The sequence below is a fragment of the Adiantum capillus-veneris genome, chromosome 14, assembly GCF_014529385.1.
Source record: "Adiantum capillus-veneris isolate H3 chromosome 14, ASM1452938v2, whole genome shotgun sequence".
Lineage (NCBI taxonomy): Eukaryota > Viridiplantae > Streptophyta > Polypodiopsida > Polypodiales > Pteridaceae > Adiantum > Adiantum capillus-veneris.
The window spans coordinates 103072193-103089852 of record NC_140944.1 but is presented as its reverse complement, the minus strand read 5'-3'; the positions used below and the strand labels follow the sequence as shown (position 1 = coordinate 103089852).

General features: G+C 45.7%; 1 protein-coding gene across 5 annotated transcripts in view; it reads right to left on the bottom strand.

Annotated features, from left to right (window-relative positions):
- Window positions 1-17660, bottom strand: part of LOC147442863 (U-box domain-containing protein 51-like) — a 78339-nt gene that overhangs the window by 17573 nt on the left and 43106 nt on the right. For 4 of the 5 annotated variants that reach the window (XM_086528871.1, XM_086528872.1, XM_086528874.1 and 1 more), the window contains exon 5: window positions 12506-12753. In XM_086528871.1, the coding sequence (XP_086384997.1) occupies window positions 12506-12753 (248 nt within the window). Of the gene's footprint in view, window positions 1-12505; window positions 12757-17660 lie in introns of all 5 variants that reach the window. The other variant, XM_086528870.1, reaches the window with a different exon arrangement.

The following is a 17660-nucleotide window of genomic DNA, read 5'->3' as shown; positions in this document are numbered from 1 at the left end:
TCTGTCGACAAATGAAGCACTGATTCGGGAGGCCCGAATACTCCACGCTCTGTCTAAACTAACCCCCACTCACCCGAGGAAGTAGGATGACCTTTGGAAAAGTGTAAGTGTCCCTAACCAGAACGCGAACTGAGGGAATGCCGGCCGCCTTGGCAGCTACTTAGGTTGCCGTGCGAGGTGTCTCCAGGACATTCCCAATGGCTGAGCCTATCCTAGACAAAAGTGGTAGGTACTCCCTCCACAAACCAGGAAAGCAGACGGAGATGGGAAGGTCTACCTCCTCTTCCAGAACATTTGAAGCAGGGTCAAAACCGTCTCCACTGTCGAAAGTGGGCTGCTCGGATGGCTTAGGGGCTCATGGCGATGACCTTGTACGCCATCTCGGAGGTCTCAAACTTGATCTAATAGTAGCCTCGTCCGAGGAACTGAACTCAAGAACCTTAAGAAACTCAAGAACCTCAAGAACCTCAAGAACCTCACGACCCCAAGTTCCTCGCGAACTTAAGTACCCCAGATCTCAGTGTATGGTAATCACCCGAAGCAGAATGGATACTTTGAGTGAAGGTGATGAGCATGGAGGTGGTGAAGAAGAATTTTCCCCACCAAGAGGTTTTTCCGACCCTCCCCCTTCTCCATTTACGGCACGGTTTGCACAAAATCCTATGGAGGCTTTGGTCAAGACGATGATGGACATGATGCTACAAGAAGAGGCGCAACGCACCACCTTGGATCGCGAGCGTGATGAAGCGCGCTTGGCGGCTGAGGAAAGAAAGGCAGAATTGGATCGCGAGCGCGAAAAAAGACAGTTAGCCTTGGAGCGTGAGCGCGAGCAAGCTCGCTTGGCGGTCGAAGAAAGACGAGCCGCCTTGGGGTTAGAGCGTGAGGCGCAGAGAGACCAGCGCATGTAAGAGTTGGTCCTACAGGTGATCACCTTGAAGCCCGAGCTGGTCAAAGATGTTGGTAGCTCATCAAGTAGCACACGCAGAAATTTGGACTCCAACAACCCCGTCACTGAGAAGTTGACGTTCTGTAAGTATGATGGTAAGATGGATGCTACTATTATTCATTCTTGGTTGCATCAATTTAATGCTTACTTTGCGACAACTAAGAAGACAGGAAATAGCAAGGTTTTAACGGCAGCCATGTACCTTGCCGATGATGCCATTAATTGGTATCAGCCATGGCAAGAGGCATAGTTGACCGTGCACCTAGAGGAAGCCGACGAAGGCATGCCCCTTTCTTTCAATTAGCCCGACTTCCAAGACAAGCTCAAGGCGCGGTTTATGCCACTTCAATACCTCGCAAGGTTGAAAGACGATTGGCGCGGTCTCAAGAAAATTGGTATGCCAGTTATGTCTTTCTCTAATCGTGTTTTGCAGCTCGGAATCCAATTACGCAAATTGGATGATGAGCGCAAAGAGGCATTCTTTATGGATTGGGCGAGTATATCAAGTTTGATGTCGAAGTACTCGATCCAATAGATCTCAACAAGGCGGTAGCCAGTGCTCTCGCACAGGAGATGAAGCACAACAAGGGAAAGCCTAAGGAGAACAAGGCTTCTCACAACACCTCTCAGACTCCTCAAAACCCACAGAAAGGTAAGAATGGTAAGAATGGTAAGAACGGTAACTCTTCTAGCCAATCTTCCTCTAGTCCTTCGGAAAAGAACTCTCACAATGAATCTAAGGGTAAAGCTAACACACTTGCTAAACGTAAGCTCACCCTAGATGAAAAAATTGCACATGTAATCATAGGATGATACATAACGGCAGAAGAACAAGTCATTTCTTCTAAGGAAGGTCGTTGTTATCAATGTCACGTCAAGGGTCATATAAAGAGCACATGTCCTAAGAACCCATCCAACAAACCTAAAGAACCCACAGAACCCACATCCTCTATTATTGCCATAAATAAGAACACTCGTGTGTCCCAAGTTTCTCATGATCCTCTCATTGATGAGTCTCTCATGAAGTGTTATGGTCATGTGAATGGTCAACACATGGTGATCGTGTTCGGGTAGTATCCATGATATGATTGGTGACTCTCTTGTCGAAAGAGCTCGCTTGGAGGTTTGCAAGACATCTCCTCTCGAGGTGTCGGGCTTCGCTCCCGGTATGGACTCTCTCATTACATGAGAGTGCCTTGATGTGTTATTCACTGTTCAACAAGCGTCCTTCCGCAGAAAATTTGTAGTTTCTCCTCTTTCAGGATGTGATATGACTTTGGGCATTGGATGGTTTCGTGAGCATTAACCCTCTCATTGATTGGGTGGACAATACTCTCATTCTAAATGTCAAAAGTGACTCTCCCGACATCATTCGTGGTGAAAAAGTTGTTCATTCTTTACCTCTCATTTCGAATGTCCACGCGAAGTTTGAAAAGAACTAGGAGAAGGAGACTCTCTTAGTCTTTTCTTCTCCAAAGCACAACACACATGATTTGTATGATAAAGATGTGATTATTCACAAGGATGATAATTTGCATGATAATGATGTGATTGTTCACAAGGATGATGGTTTAGATGATGGTTTTTCCAGTGAAGCTAACCTCATTGCAAGTACGATCAATCAAGCAGAACCATCTTGGCTCTCGAGTCGAGGTCCAAAGAAATCACTCAAAAAGTATCATTGTTCGAGTGTTTCATTCGTGACGGTTTCTTGTATTTTTGTCACCGTCTTTACGTGTTCCCTTTCCACAGGCATGCCGTATTGTACGATGCACATGATTCATTCATGAATGAGCACGGATGTATGCGATCACTCTCGAAAAGAAGAAAAGTTTGCATTCAAGGAATTCACACTCCATGTCTCTTCCTTGGTATGACACAGTCTCAGAAAGAGCACAAGAAAGATTGTCTATCAAGCATCGGCATTTTCATGTGATTTTCCACAAGCGATAGATTTAGATCAGAAAGACAAGTTTCGATTCCATTTTTTGCGTGTGTTTGGTGACAGTGTGACACTCCGTCACTTTGTTCATCTGCATTGCATACACAGTCATTTAGGAAGAATAGTATTTTTCCAATCACTCTACATGGAATGGGTATGTTCATGGTTTTGTTGGTTGGAAGTGATTTCAGGAATTTTCCTCCTCGGAGATTCTTGATGAAGGTGGACCTACGTCCATAACCGAAGTTGGACCATTGAAGCAGCCACAGATCACTTTGTGTCGCTTTCAGCGCGGCCCAACGAAGCAAGCGTTGCAGACCTTCATGAAGTTCAAGTACCGCCTAACCCACGTATCAGAGTGGGCCGGCAAAGCGTTCTTCGCAGGATTCCCGGAGTTGTTGGCGCTCTCCTTCGACGCCATACAGTTCGGTACCAATACCTCACTTTGAAAAGGAGAGGATGTCACGTGCACATCTAATCCTATGTGCATGTGGACAAGCTAGTTCAGGTCCAGGGTTCAGATCAGCTTAGGAAGTGTTTTGGCACCTTTGTGAGCTTGTGCGCAAGCCGTGCATGTCCAGCCACTTAGAGTAGTGCATATACTCTGGTTGCACCCCGCATGATCATCAGCATGACAGTCAGTACCCATTGTGAGCATTTTTCAATGCACAGAACCCATTTTCCCTATTTTATCGATTTTTCACTTATTATTAATAAGTGACTTTGTTGGAAAACTGGGTAGGGCAATTTTGCTAAGCTCTATAAAAGAAACCTAGCGCTAGCACTTTCTGGCAAAAGAGGTAGTAGAGTTCCATTGACTTGCAATGCACCTTCTCAGCAAGACCAGCAGGAGACTCAGCATTTTCAGCCACAAGATCAACCTGGCGTTTTTGGAGTTCCCAGATCAGCCAGCGTTTTCAGACTTCAACAGTTAGCGTTTTTAGGTTGCAAATCAGCCCTGGCGTTTTTGCTACAGTTCACCTGGCGTTTCCAGTTTACAGAGTGCCTAGCGTTTTGCAGTTTCTGGCAACAGTTCAGCCCAAGCACATCGGCGTTTTCGGTTTTCAGCACTTAAGACTCCGCAAGAAGCCCCAAACCTCGCAGATCTCACCTACCCGCAGCAAATCCTCGTTGCACGGTCAGATCAGCCAGTGTTTTCAGTTTCAGCCTGCTGTCGGCAAATTTCAGCATCTGCGTTTTCAAAGCATCGTCGTCGCATCGTCGCCCTCGTCGACACAGTGTCAGAATTCAACAGTTAGCAGATTTGCAGATTTCAGCCCCGAGCGTTTTCAGATTTCAGCCCGTCATCATTGTCGTCGACATCCTCGGCAAGTCCATAGCATCTAGACCAATTTACCAGTTTTGTGCGATCAATAGCATAGACCTCTCTCGCCATAGAGAGGGGGGACCTTGGAGGAGGCTTTGACAACCGTCTAGTGTCGTATTCCTCTCTCTCTCTCTCTCTCTCTCTCTCTCTCTCTCTCTCTCTCTCTCTCTCTCTCTCTCTCTCTCTCTCTCTCTCTCGGCACTCTCGTCGACCGAGCACTGGAGCTACGGAAATCCATACGGCCACGATCGAGGAGAGGGGCTACACAGCATCGACGGAGACTACAGCAGAGGATTCGAGCCATACTCTCTCAACATCCAGAGTGCAGATGAGGATGGATTCTAATAGTAGTAGTATTTTGTTCTAGTCTTTTTGTACCCAGACATGGTATCAGATTCACAATTTTGTAACAGTTTGGTCTCAAAGGTCATTTTAGCCTTTTGAAGACGTTAATATAACATTTCATTTCTCTCTCTCTCTCTCTCTCTCTCTCTCTCTCTCTCTCTCTCTCTCTCTCTCTCTCTCTCTCAGCACCTTCATTCACAGTGTCATTCACTTTGTTTGTGATCATTTTCACTCTCTCACTAAAGGAACGGAAGGCTCTCCGTTCCGTAAGTAAAAGGAACCCTTGAGAACAATTCGGAGCACTCATCTTGAGCAAGGTTCAACATTCACTTCCGCTGCACCTTACAGTCCAACTCTCCTCGTCAGATAAATCTTTAAGGTCTCTTGGGATAGTTTCCTACGACATTAAAATTCTCTTCTTCTTCCAAGATGGGGTTGAGTCAATTGTTACCTCAGAGTGTACTTTTGAGGATAGTTTTCTTTCAGAGGGGGTTTCCAAGTTATCATCTTCAATCGACTACTGGTGCTTCATACAGCAGAGTACCATGTCGGATGTCTTCTAGTTCTTGGTTTCCATACCCATTTCTTGTGGCTCTGGATGGTGTGCTCGAGCCCACAGTGCAATTAGCATCTTGGTGACTGTTTTCTTAAGCCACTTTGGTGGTTGTTTCGTTCTAGATCGGAGTCGAGGGGTCCACCGGATCACAAGCTAGTTCTTGTCTTCATTGCATCTTCCACTGCCCCCATTGATAGATGCTTGGATATGAGAGGCTGAGGGCTGAAATGCAAAAACGCTAGCCGAATTGATGGGATTTGCAACCGTCGACGAGGCTATGGCTGATCTACTATGAGGTGGGCTGAAAACTGAAAAACGCTGGCTGATCTGAGGGCTGAATCTGAAAACGCTGGTGTGATTGCCGGATCTGCGACGGCATGGCGAGGTAATGGCTGAAAACTGCCGAAGGGCTGATCTGGTACTGTAGGCTGGATCTAGTACTATAGGCTGATGCTAGGCAAAAACACCATGGGTGTTGAGGTATTGCAGGTACTTGGTGCTCGTACACTGAGTACTGACTTATTATTGAGAATTGACCCCTAGGATCACTTATACATGGAATTAAAGCTGGGTTGGGAAATACCCAAGATTTTAAGTGGATGGCTAGCATGTCACTTATTAGTAAGTTAATGAACTCACTTATAAAAGGTGCTTCACATGCAAGTAAATACCGAGGCTGGGTACTAATGCAATTGCAAGAGAACACTCCCAAGTGCCTACACCTAGCAAAACACTGGTTGCGCTCGTGTGCAATCAAAGGGTATGCAACTAATCTAAGTACTTGGATGTGCGCGTCCTACGTACAGGCTCACAAAGGTGCCAGAACACTTCCTAGGCTGTCCTAAACTCTAGAAATAGGAGTTAGTTTGTCCACATGCACATAGGGTTAGATGTGCACGTGACACTTTAAGAGTACAAAAGAAAACCAACATGCAACACCATGCTCCACTCACACATCGAAAACACACACACACACACACACACACACACACATCGAAGCAAGGAACAAACAAACAAGAAACATCCAACTTCAAATTCTTCTTCCACATTACGAAAGCCACCAGCATAAAGGAATCTTTCCTAACAGGGTTGTTGCACTCCTGATGGGTCCGGGAATGGGAAGGCCTTCCAATGGTGGTCTTGCTATAACAAACGATGAGAAATTCGGTGGCAATGTTTGCCAGGTCAGCGTGCGAGGCTAGGGCATGGAGCCAGAAAGCACACAACAACAACGGCTTCACTTCAAAAGGCGAGGATAAAATTTCGGAGCAGCAGCCTTCCAAACCCTAAAAGCAGGGTCATACACGGCATTCAAGCAAGGTAGAAATTCCAAAGAGGGAATGATGAGGGAAGGCAACAAGGAGCACAGTAAGCGGGGAGGACAAGACGGGTTCAGTGTGACATGAAACGTTTCGTGGTTTCGGTCGTTTCGGGGTTTCGAGGTTTTGAAACGTTTCGTTTCATAGCGTCAAAAACATGAAACACGTTTCATTAACGACATTAAATTATATATTAATAAAATATGATAAATGTGTATACAATGTAGCACACATGACTCTAGACTTTAATGTCCACAAGAGAGAGAGAGAGAGAGAGAGAGAGAGAGAGACGTGCTCATTGCTTAGAAGCGACTTCAAGCGAGCACGATCAAAGAGATGTTCAGTATTGATGAAAGTTAAAACACAGCCACTAGTTTCATGAATCATAACTGATGCATCATTGATTCATTTAGCAAAGTACTTCTATTGAACAAAGTTTAAACTTAATTCAATGTCACAAACCATAAGTTTTAGGGACCACAATCATCTGTTACCTGGAGCTAGACCTCAGGAAAATGGAAAAAAAGTCTCAATTTTAAACGTTTCATAAAAAATGCATGTCCGTTTCATGCGTTTCGGCAAAACGTTTCATAGGTTTCGGGGTTTCGGGGTTTCATCTGCATGAAACGCGTTTTTATGTCACACTGGACGGGTTGCACGCACGAACTTAGCTACAGCGGGGTTTTTAACTTGACAATCAAAGCATTTTGTGACATACTCATGGACATCTCGCTTGAGATTCGACCGCCAAAATGTTCTTTTTTCATATTGAAACACTATTATTTGTGCCAAGATAGTCCGAGTAGGGAGTCAAGACTATCACAACAGTCCAGAAACACTTTTGCTCTTGGTTCTTGCAAATAAAAAACATAAAATCTTCCCTTTCTGTTAAATAAATCCATTCTCCACTAATTGGACGAGGTCCACTTGACGAGTCAAGGGAAGCTACACCACGCATGAAACAAAAATTACAAGTGGACATGTGTGTCATAGCATTCAACCCAATCTGAGGTTGAAAAGGCATGTAGGAATGCCTCGCGGTGCTCCCGCATACGGCCAGAGCTACTCTGTAGCCTCTCGAACTGACCTCGAAGCATGTGGATTAGCTCCAGCCATATGTCTCATACAGTCTCACCGGTGGGATACGGAAGCAACTGGTTATCCATATGAACCAGAGAGACAGGCTGCACATAAGCTCCCAGCAAAGCTCTCTATCACTGCTCCACTATTGGGGCGTAAGCTCTGTGACAGGCTGGAGTGTAGGGCCGCCCTCCTATATCACAATCATCCTGCTAGCTGAGGACAACTCAAAACGAAGTGCGGGGCCCGTGAGGATGGACCAAGCAGCAGCATCCCATGTGTACCGACTTGGGCTGGCATCATTCATAGAATCCGAAGCCCAACCTGTTGCGCCACAGGTGGTCACACGCGGCACAACCTGCCGGATGGCCACTATAGACCAACCAACTCCCCACTGCAATAGCTCGATGGGCAACATGGTGACTCTCCGCAGCTGTATGTTGTCCCACAAGCACTCCCAAAAGTCTGTCAGGAACTCAACTATGAGACCCTTCTCCTGCCAGTGACCTGCTGCAACAGGACGGACTTCTCCCCGAGCAACCAATTTGTGGCGCCCCAGTCGTGCTGTGTACTGAAAAAAGGGCTCCCTGGGTGATCATCTAAAGAAAAAGAGTCCCGCCAAAACCGTTGCTGGGGGATATGTGTTCGAAACGTGAGCCGAGCAGGCGTCGGGCATCTGGCTGTGAGAGGTGTGAAATAGAGAGAATAGCAGACAATGAAAGATCTGGCAAACACCGCAATCATCGATTAGTTGAATAATGCTTTGAGTTCATTTTAATCAAAGACCTAGGCAAGCTGTTAGCAGCATCGTAACTCGGATTAACTGAAAATTAGGAGTTTAAGCTCCCTTTCTACAAGATTAACCGGGCTGTTAACGACACCGGGACTTAACAGGATGATTTATTAATCTCTAGCTGATGACGATGATGTTAATTCTCTCTTTTCGCTTTATCTGCTTCAACTTCCCTTGGAATCTGCAAGCTTCAATTCTGTTCACTGCCTCAATTTTCATGCTTCCTTGTCACGTGACACATCCCAACCCTATGTGTCCGTGGACAACCTATACCACAGCAGGGTTCAATCAGTTTAGATTAGCAGTGATCTGGCACTTTTGTGAGTCTATTCGTAGACCGTGCATGCCCAATCACTTAGCATAGATGCATATCCTCCGGTTGCACACAGCATGATCATCGGAATTCCCATCAGAATCCATTAGCATCAGTTAGGGGAATTTTCCAATGCATTTAGCCTATTTTCCTATTTATTGGGATTTTCACTTATTATTTTTAAGTGACTTTCCAACAAAAGTAGGTAGGGCGATTTTGCTAAGTTAATATATAAGCAAACTCAAGTTAGCACTATCTGGCAGAAGAGGCAGCAAGAGCTTCCCGCTCAACAGGCAACTTCTCACCAGTACCCCCTCAGCCATCTAGCATTTTTGCATCTTCACCCATCCCTGGCGTTTTTGCATCTACACCCCAACGTGGCGTTTCCTTCCACAGCAGGACATCGCCATCAACCTTCAGCACCCTAGCGTTAGCAGATTGTTGCCATCGCCAGGAATTCACCAGCTTCCCTAGCGTTTTCCCAAAACAGCCCAATCAGCGTTTTTGGATTACAGAGTTAGATCAGCCCAGCGTTTTTGGCTAGCAGCAGGAACCCTCAGCGTTTTTGTTTTCAGTCTTAACCCGCAGCACATACACGCAGTTTTCAGCCTATGACACAGCAGTAGATCATCCCCAAGTTGGTTGCAGATGTTCCCCCATTTTCAGCCATAAAAACACAGCCAAAACAGTCATTTTCAGCCACCGAAACAGTCCCCGAATTCAGTGATTAGAAGCCTACAGATTTCAGCCATCGAGTCGTCGTCGTCACCACCGTCGTTGTCATCGGCATAGTCCCATTGCATCAGTCCATTGCATTCGCATTGTACACCTTTGTGCAATCAAAGTAGACCACTCTCACTGACGAGAGTGGGGCCTTCGGAGGAGGGTTTTACAACCTCTCGGGTGTCGTATCTCTTCTCTCTCCTCTCTCAGTCTCATTCATTTGCACGCACAATATCCACTCACTTTGTTCGTGATCATAGCACTCTCCACAAGACGGAAAGCTCTCTCCTTCCCTAAGAACTAAAAGGAACCTTGAGCAATAAAGATCACTAATCTTGAGAAAATACAGCATTCATTCCGCTGCACCTTACATTCCTGCTCTATTTGCTTTGCACTGCCTTACTTGCCGCTGATAAATTTTGACTCCCCTCTAATCCACTTGCTCTGATTGCCTTCAGGATCTATATGCCCTTGGTGATTTTATTACCGAGCTCGATAGAGTGAGCTTACTTGCTCCTTAAGGGTTAAGAGAGAGTTGGATTGCTTCACCAAGGTATAGAGAGAGAGAGAGAGAGAGAGAGAGTCTCCTTGCTTGTTTAGATTCGAGAACGAGAGAAAGTGGCTTCTTCCTTAGTTCCAAGAGCGAGAGAGAGAAACCTTTATCTTTGAGTACCGTCTTCCTACCCTTTGTTGCATCAAGGTCGAGAGGGAGAGAGAGCCTTGGTTTTGCTTCTCAAGCACGAGAGCGAGAGAGAGCCCTCCTCTTATTATGCTTTCCTTCTTCGTAACCCTTGCATGCTCCTCTCTTGATTACGGCCAAGAGAGGGAGAGAGAGCCTTTGCTTGTTTCTCCAACACGAGAGAGAGAGAGAGAGAGAGAGGGCTTTGCTTCCTTCACCTCCCAAGCTCCCCGAACTTCTCCTTCTCATAACCCTCACAACTCCTTCGTTCCTTCTCCTCGCTTCCTTTTGTTATTGCCTCATGCCAATAAAATTTCCTATTAATAGCCTTCTTTCTCTCCCTAAGCAACGACGGTGCCATCGTTGCTAGGGGCATAAAAAGCACCTCCTAGTGACGTGGCAGTCGGGTTCTGGACAAGCGCCAAATCTCCTACAGCTTGGACCGAATGGGGTCGCCCCGAGCTCACCATCATTTCTCGCTTCTTCGTCTTGCTCGTTCGAGCACTCTGCAGCCCGGCGTGAGCCTCGCTTCATTTCCCTGCGCTCCTCCTCGTTGCCACGCCATGCCCCCCTCTTTCTTTTTTCGTCTTGTCCACACTTAAGCCCTTATTTAACATAATGGGCGGCCTTAAAGCCACATTGGGCGGGCATGCCTTTGGGCGGCCATTCACTTCATTGGGCAGGCTTGCCTTTAGGCGGTCTTATGAGCACACCCCTTTGACATACATATTCTCCCGGGCATTCTCGCACAACACCTTTCTCAAGCAGCGCCTGTCGAGCTAGGCATATCCCACAATCAACATGCTCCATGAGAGGACATTTCAGACAAAGAGCTCAACAAGAACTTTTTGTGCTATTGTAACGGCACCACAGTTGGCATACATAGCAGCCAAAGGCATTGTTCAATGGGCATACCTGCCAAAGCAGCCAATGACTAACAATATGATCCTGAATTCTACTGCCCATATCAACGTCTCCTGCCCTCGAGATGCAAGTACAAGTGATTGGCTTTGGAGAAAGGCATTCCCTTCTTTTGGTTAAATTCCCTAGGGTTTCCTTACCGCAACCAGGCTGGGTATGTCTTGCAATCATTGTTCTGCATAAGATGACATTCCAGAACTTTATCGAAGTCAAAAATTCCCAGATGGCACTCCGGCCGAATGGACCAGACTAGTACGGAACCGGCCCCCGTTGAATTTTTAATGGCCAATATCTTGGCAACCGTAACTTCGATCACTGATCCGAAAAGACCGACGCGCTCCACAAAGTGAGCACTTCAGGCCCATGCAATCACTTCATTTTTTTCCCCTCAACTGCAGTTGCCCAATCTGGTACGGATCTGCATCAACTTAAACTTCATCAAACTGCCATAACTTTTGCACCGTAGCTCCAATCGATGAGCCGTAAAGACAGGCTGGTAGAGCACGTCAAGCACTACAGTTCTAGATCATAGACTACCATCGGTGCTCACTTCAAGAATACTCCTTTTTAGCATCATTAAAGCATCTGCAGGCCCTTTAAAGCCGCATTTGACATACATTAACCGTTAAACTTGGCTTGTTAACAAGCCCTGATCACTGCTCAATAAATGTGTAGGCTTCAAAGAAGCTTAACTTGCATTTCTTTGCTCCTTTTCCCACCACGGAAGCGGAGCTGCACGACACCGCTCCCCAGGGTCCCACTACACTCATAACCAGAGGGCGACTCTCCCAAGCCCAGAGCCTCCAGTGTCCAATCTCAAGATCTGTCAGGTCGCGATCAAGCACACATATCCTCCCTCTGATGCCCACAACTCGAATCTGCTGAAAGCAACACTCTGCTACCTTTGGTGTCTCAGCAGCAACTCTATGAAGGCGACCCTCACGCCGAACCTCAAAAAACATACAAAGGTCTAAGTCAGAGCCGGCGTGAACTGCCAAGAAGACCTCAAGGCGAGGAAAGGCCCCCATCCAGTTGGGAGCTGCTGGCTCAAGAGGCATGTGCCACTCAGCTGGTATAGCCTCGACGATGTCCTGACACATGCTTTGTACCCCCTTCATGCTGCGCAACTGGATGCTCTGACTCTCCTCAGGAAGTGCTGTAAACTGCAACCAGTCTCCCAGGGTGCAGTTGCATCTCTTTAATTATACATGGTATGAAAGCATACAATGTCTTTCAAGCAAGCCATTTCTTAGGCCCCCACCTACTCAACTCGATAATCAGTCTTTAATGATATATGGTATGAAATCATACAATGTCTTTCAAGCAAGCCATTTCTAAGGCCCCCACCTACTCAACTAAACAATCAGTCTGTGAATGCCTTCTGGTCATTTTGGACATATAGAATGCTAAAAGACGACGAGAAATTTTAAAAAAAAGCTACATTGGAGGTACTCATGAAGCACGCAGACTTTTCTTTTTGTTTGTGAACCCACACAGTCCAAGGTAACCAGGCCAATTTTTGAAATGAGTTATCTTCAGAGCATCCAAGAATCACTCTTACATTTTTCTTTGCAATCGCTGCCATTTGCCTTGCCACTTGCAGGTGTTGCTCCAGCTGTTCCACCTTTGACTTATTAAAAGTGACCGGTAAATTCTTCTGCTGATAGCTGTCTTCACAGTGGCTATTTGAAGCCATGTCTAAAGAACTGCCTCGTTCCCAAAATAAAATATTTTTCTCATTGCACTCATCATGAGCAGAATATGCGCTGCCACTACAACGGGAGCTTGACAATGCGCCATTGCTAAAGCCTGCTATGGTCAGAACAAAACTTTGTGTTAATCTTTCAATATGAAGCACAGGTACAATGTATTCAAACTATTTAAAGATTCTTGTAAATTTTCTAGATGTGAGAGACAGTATTAATCTAATCTAGATGTTGCAAGCACTCAGAAAGGTTTGTAAAAATCAGACTACTCTTCAGGTAAAACAGTCTAACTACTGCTCTCAATTTGTCTTCACAAACCATGCATGCTTCAGCATAGCTGAGGTGTCAAATCCTGAGGTTCTAAATCTCATATAATTATTGCAAAAACAATCTATTGGCTTACATGGACTGATCCTTGGACCTTTCTTTCTCTGTGAGTCGACTCTTATGCCTATAATAATCTGGGAATTCAGGACAAGGCCCAGCGAATTGAAACTTGTCTACAAAGTCAATTGATTCAAAAAAGAGCCCTAATTTCCCTCCAAGTCAAAAAGCATTTCTTCAACAAACTAGAACCAACATCATAAAATCTGTGGTGCCGCCAACTTCTGCTGATCTCAAGCTGATGGCAGCTTCACAAAACTGGTATTTTGTATTGCTTGTTGTTTGGTGAGAGTGGTTACGAGTTAGCCTCTAAAACTCATTGGCAGCTATGAGTCATGTTGTAGACAAGTTGGCAAGTGATCCTCAAAACTAATTGAAGGTTGTTGTATAAGACTCCAGGGAACCTTGCTGCATGCTGCCGAGAGGAAACCCAAACTCTAGTGTATAGTTCTCTCCACAACCATGGGCTCAAGCATTCGTCTTTTCGATTGGATTTTTATAGTTAGGTCACCCCCTGTCCTAGGACAGTATTGCACCAATCTCAATGCTCACCTCAATACACCTCAATCATGTAACATTTGTTGCACATCCAAGATTCCAAGTTTCAAACTCATGCATGTTGTGTAAGGTTTTTTGCTCCAACATGGATGGAGTTATACATGCATAAGGAGAATGTAAATATATGAATAAGCATGAATGTAGGCCACCAACCATTCTAGGAGATAAGTTGCACAAGCAACATGAAGCTTTGCAGGTGACTAGTTTTAGTAGGCAACACAGTTTTGCTTAATATAATAGTTTTGCTAAAAATAGAGGTAGAAGAAAGAAGAAAGAATGAAAGAAAGAATATTAATATCTACAAAAATCCAATGGGGCTATTACATCCATGTCTGATGTCATCTCTTTCCTCAGGTCACTAGATCAGCCCATGAGCCCGGCTATGAGGTGGGTCATGGCTGTTTGTGTAACAAACTGCTGACGTGTCGACCTACAAAAGAACGGAGCTACCGGCCGAGGGGCCTAAACCTAAGAAGAACAAGTAACAGGAAAAGTGTCACCATGTGATGACGTGGTTGCCCGAGAGCAGAAACCCTAACTGTTGAAACCCTAACTCTGGAAACCCTAACCCTAAAACCTGCAAACCCTAATTCTGCTGCCAGAAACCCTAAAACTGCAAAAATCCTAACCCTTACCCTAAGGGCAGATTTCCACGTTTTGCGCTGGCTGATGACGTGGCAGGCTGTACGGATTTCCGTGATTTACGCTGGTAGCTTTTGGCTTTGCTTTTGGACCAAAAGCTTTTGAGTTTTAAAAGCTTTTTACTGTAATTTCTTTTTAGGCCAAGGGCCTTTAAATATGAGGCGAGGACTCATTCTCTGGCATGCTTCCTGGAGAAGGTGCAGAGTCTGGAGTACCTGCTTGTACTTTGATGATGCAATATAAAGAAATACCGAAAGGGGCACCAAGGTTTGGGGCCAATACTCTCTGGGTGGAATTCCGCCACTCCGTGTCACGTGTCGCCTCTCTCTTTCAGTTCAGTTGTTATTGAAGTGCTAAAAGTCTGTTCACTCTGTTCTTTTCTATTGGCACGTGGTGCCCGTCTTGTGACAGTGGTATCAGAGCATCCAGTGTGTGCTTTTCTGAAAGCATACCGATCCTACAAAAGAGCAGACAAAGCTATTGGAATTTTTATTTGAGGTATTTTCGCCCTCCAACCGGGAATTATTAGTCACTCCCACCCTTACTTCATCGCGCATCGGGCACGCTCCCGTCTTCACCGCTCATGTCTTACAGGGCATAAGCCATTAAGATCACTTGCAAAAGAAGGATCCCATATTTGTTTCGAGTCACTGTTTTTTCAGAAGCAGTGCCATGCAGATGTTGATGTCTACAGCTACCAAGCCGCACACTTCCAAGGACTTGGCAAGCTTTCAAGAAAATTTTTGCCCTTGTATGGTTTCTGACATCTTCCTTCGGAGTGCAACTTCTGGCAGAGTGGAGTATCCTGAAATGCTTGCCATGGAAACCCTAGCAGATTATATCTTGAAATTTCTCGACATCTCTCAGTAGATGTCTCTTCTCGAGTTGATAACCTTGGAGGTTCAGTGTGATTGCTATCTCTTGAGACTACCATCGGCGCCAAAGAAACACTGTCTGTCCAAGAGCTGATGGACCATGTTGTGCTCGGCTACGACCTTATGGAATGAACCTAACCCAAATTTTTGGTGCAGGTTTCAGGATGGAAAGTCAGTCGACTTTTCGAGCTCGACTGATGTCGAGATTGCTTTTGAAGTTTGAGTTATGTTTGAACTTGTTTGGTGATCCTGTTTGGAATTTATTTGAATGGATGGTATCTGTTTTGAACCTGTTTTGGTGCCGATTTGAATTGTTTGACTCTGGTTTGATACTAGTTTCAATGATTGGTGATTTTACTCCCGCGTGGAGAAGTGAGAAATACTCTTTTTGTTTGAACCTCGGAACGACGCAGGCCGATGCCTAGGGAGCGTTTCGTTGTATGTTTAAAAACCTCAGAACGACGCAGGCCGATGCCTTGGGAGCGTTCCGTTGTATGCTAAATCTCCGAACGACGTAGGCCGATGCCTGGGGAGCATTTGGTTGTATGCTTGAACCTCCAAGCGACGCAGACTGCGGTCTGGGGAGCGTTTGGTTGTACAGTCCTTTGAGCTCATGGCCCGGACCTTTTTAGGTTATTTGCCGGTGGAGTGACGAGGTAGTCGTTTAGTAGCTTCATACCGCAGACCGTTTGTCTCGGGGGAGTGCTTAGCGGCGCTGTTTGTTGTGTCTTGTAACATGCATATGTAGGCATTTGTGTTACATTGTGATGTGCCAATTACTGAATATTCCTAATTGGATGAGATTGCCTGGGTATGTAATTTTAGTGCATCAAGACACCCGTGGAAGATCAGTACGGTCTGGGTGTGATGGCTAATTTTACTACGCCGGAATATCAAGAGTTCCGATCTGGACGAAAGGAGAAGCTAACTCCTTGATCAAAAGAGCAGAAAGGAGAAGCTAACTCCTTGATCAACATAGCCGAAAGGAGAAGCTAACTCCTTGATCAAAAGAGCAGAAAGGAGAAGTTAACTCCTTAATAAAAAGAGCAAACTGATTGTCCCTCAAAATGTCCCTCGGAAATTTTTGAGCTAACTTGAGTTGTTTTACAGATATGCTGTAATTGAGGACGATTACTCTCTTTCAAGAAGGGGAGATGTAACAAACTGCTGACGTGTCGACCTAATGTAGAACGGAGCTACCGGCCGAGGGGCCTAAACCTAAGAAGAACAAGTAACAGGAGAAGTGTCACGATGTGATGACATGGTTGCCCGAGAGCAAAAACCCTAATCCTAATTTCTGCCAAAAACCCTAACTGTTGAAACCCTAACTCTGGAAACCCTAACCCTAAAACCTGCAAACCCTAATTTCTGCCAGAAACCCTAACTGCTGAAACCCTAATTCTGGACCCTAACCCTAAAACCTGCAAACCCTAATTCTGCTGCCAGAAACCCTAAGACTGCAAAAACCCTAACCCTAACCCTAAGGGCAGATTTCCGCGTTTTGCGTTGGCTGATGACATGGCAGGCTGTACGCATTTCCGTGATTTACGCTGGCAGCTTTTGGCTTTGCTTTTGGACCAAAAGCTTTTGAGTTTTAAAACCTTTTTACTATAATTGCTTTTTAGGCCAAGGGCCTTTAAATATGAGGCTAGGGCTCATTCTCTGGCATGCTTCCTAGAGAAGGTGCAGAGTCTGGAGTACCGGCTTGTACTTTGATGATGCAATATAAAGAAATACCGAAAGGGGCGCCAAGGTTTGGGGCCAATACTCTCTGAGGTGGAATTCCGCCACTCCGTGTCGCGTGTCGCCTCTCTCTCTTTCAGTTCAGTTGTTACTGAAGTGATAAAAGTCTGTTCACTCTGTTCTTTTCTATTGGCACGTGGTGCCCATCTTGTGACAGTTTGTTGAGACGTCTAGTGCAGTATCTGGTGTCTCACTAGGATAGCTCTGATATGACCATAATATGGGCCTCTCAAGGGTCGCCTTGTGGGCTCAATCGTCGGGCTTTGCAAAGTGCGGTGGCTCTGTTGAGTGTGATTCCACAAGGGAGAGTGCAAGGTATGCACTCTCCCTTGTGTGATTCCACAAGGGAGAGTGCAAGGTATGCGGCGGAGTGGCTCTGCTGTTGCTGATCTCGTAGGTGAGGGGTCTAGTATGCTGAAGAAATCTATCACTGTTCTCTGTTTGGGGCCTCTGGCGGAGGTGGTCTCTGTTCTCATACTAGTACTGTGCAGCATCTTTGGAGCTCCAATATGAAGAGCCCTAGGTCTTCATACTCAAGGACATGATGGAATGACCCGAAACCCGATGGAATGTCCCGAAACCCTCCAAAAGAGGCAATGATATCCCGGTCTAATAATGAAACCATCGTCATAGGCGAGCAAGAAGTCGTTCCTACAAAGCCCCATTTTTGACCCCAGAGGAAGTGGCGATCAGGTCCATGTCCTATCTATTTCAATCCTCAAAATATATGCTCTCGTGACTCGGTTCACTGCAATTTAGATGAGGGGGAGTGTGGGGCGGTCTAGACTATAGTCAAAGGGTTGGAGTC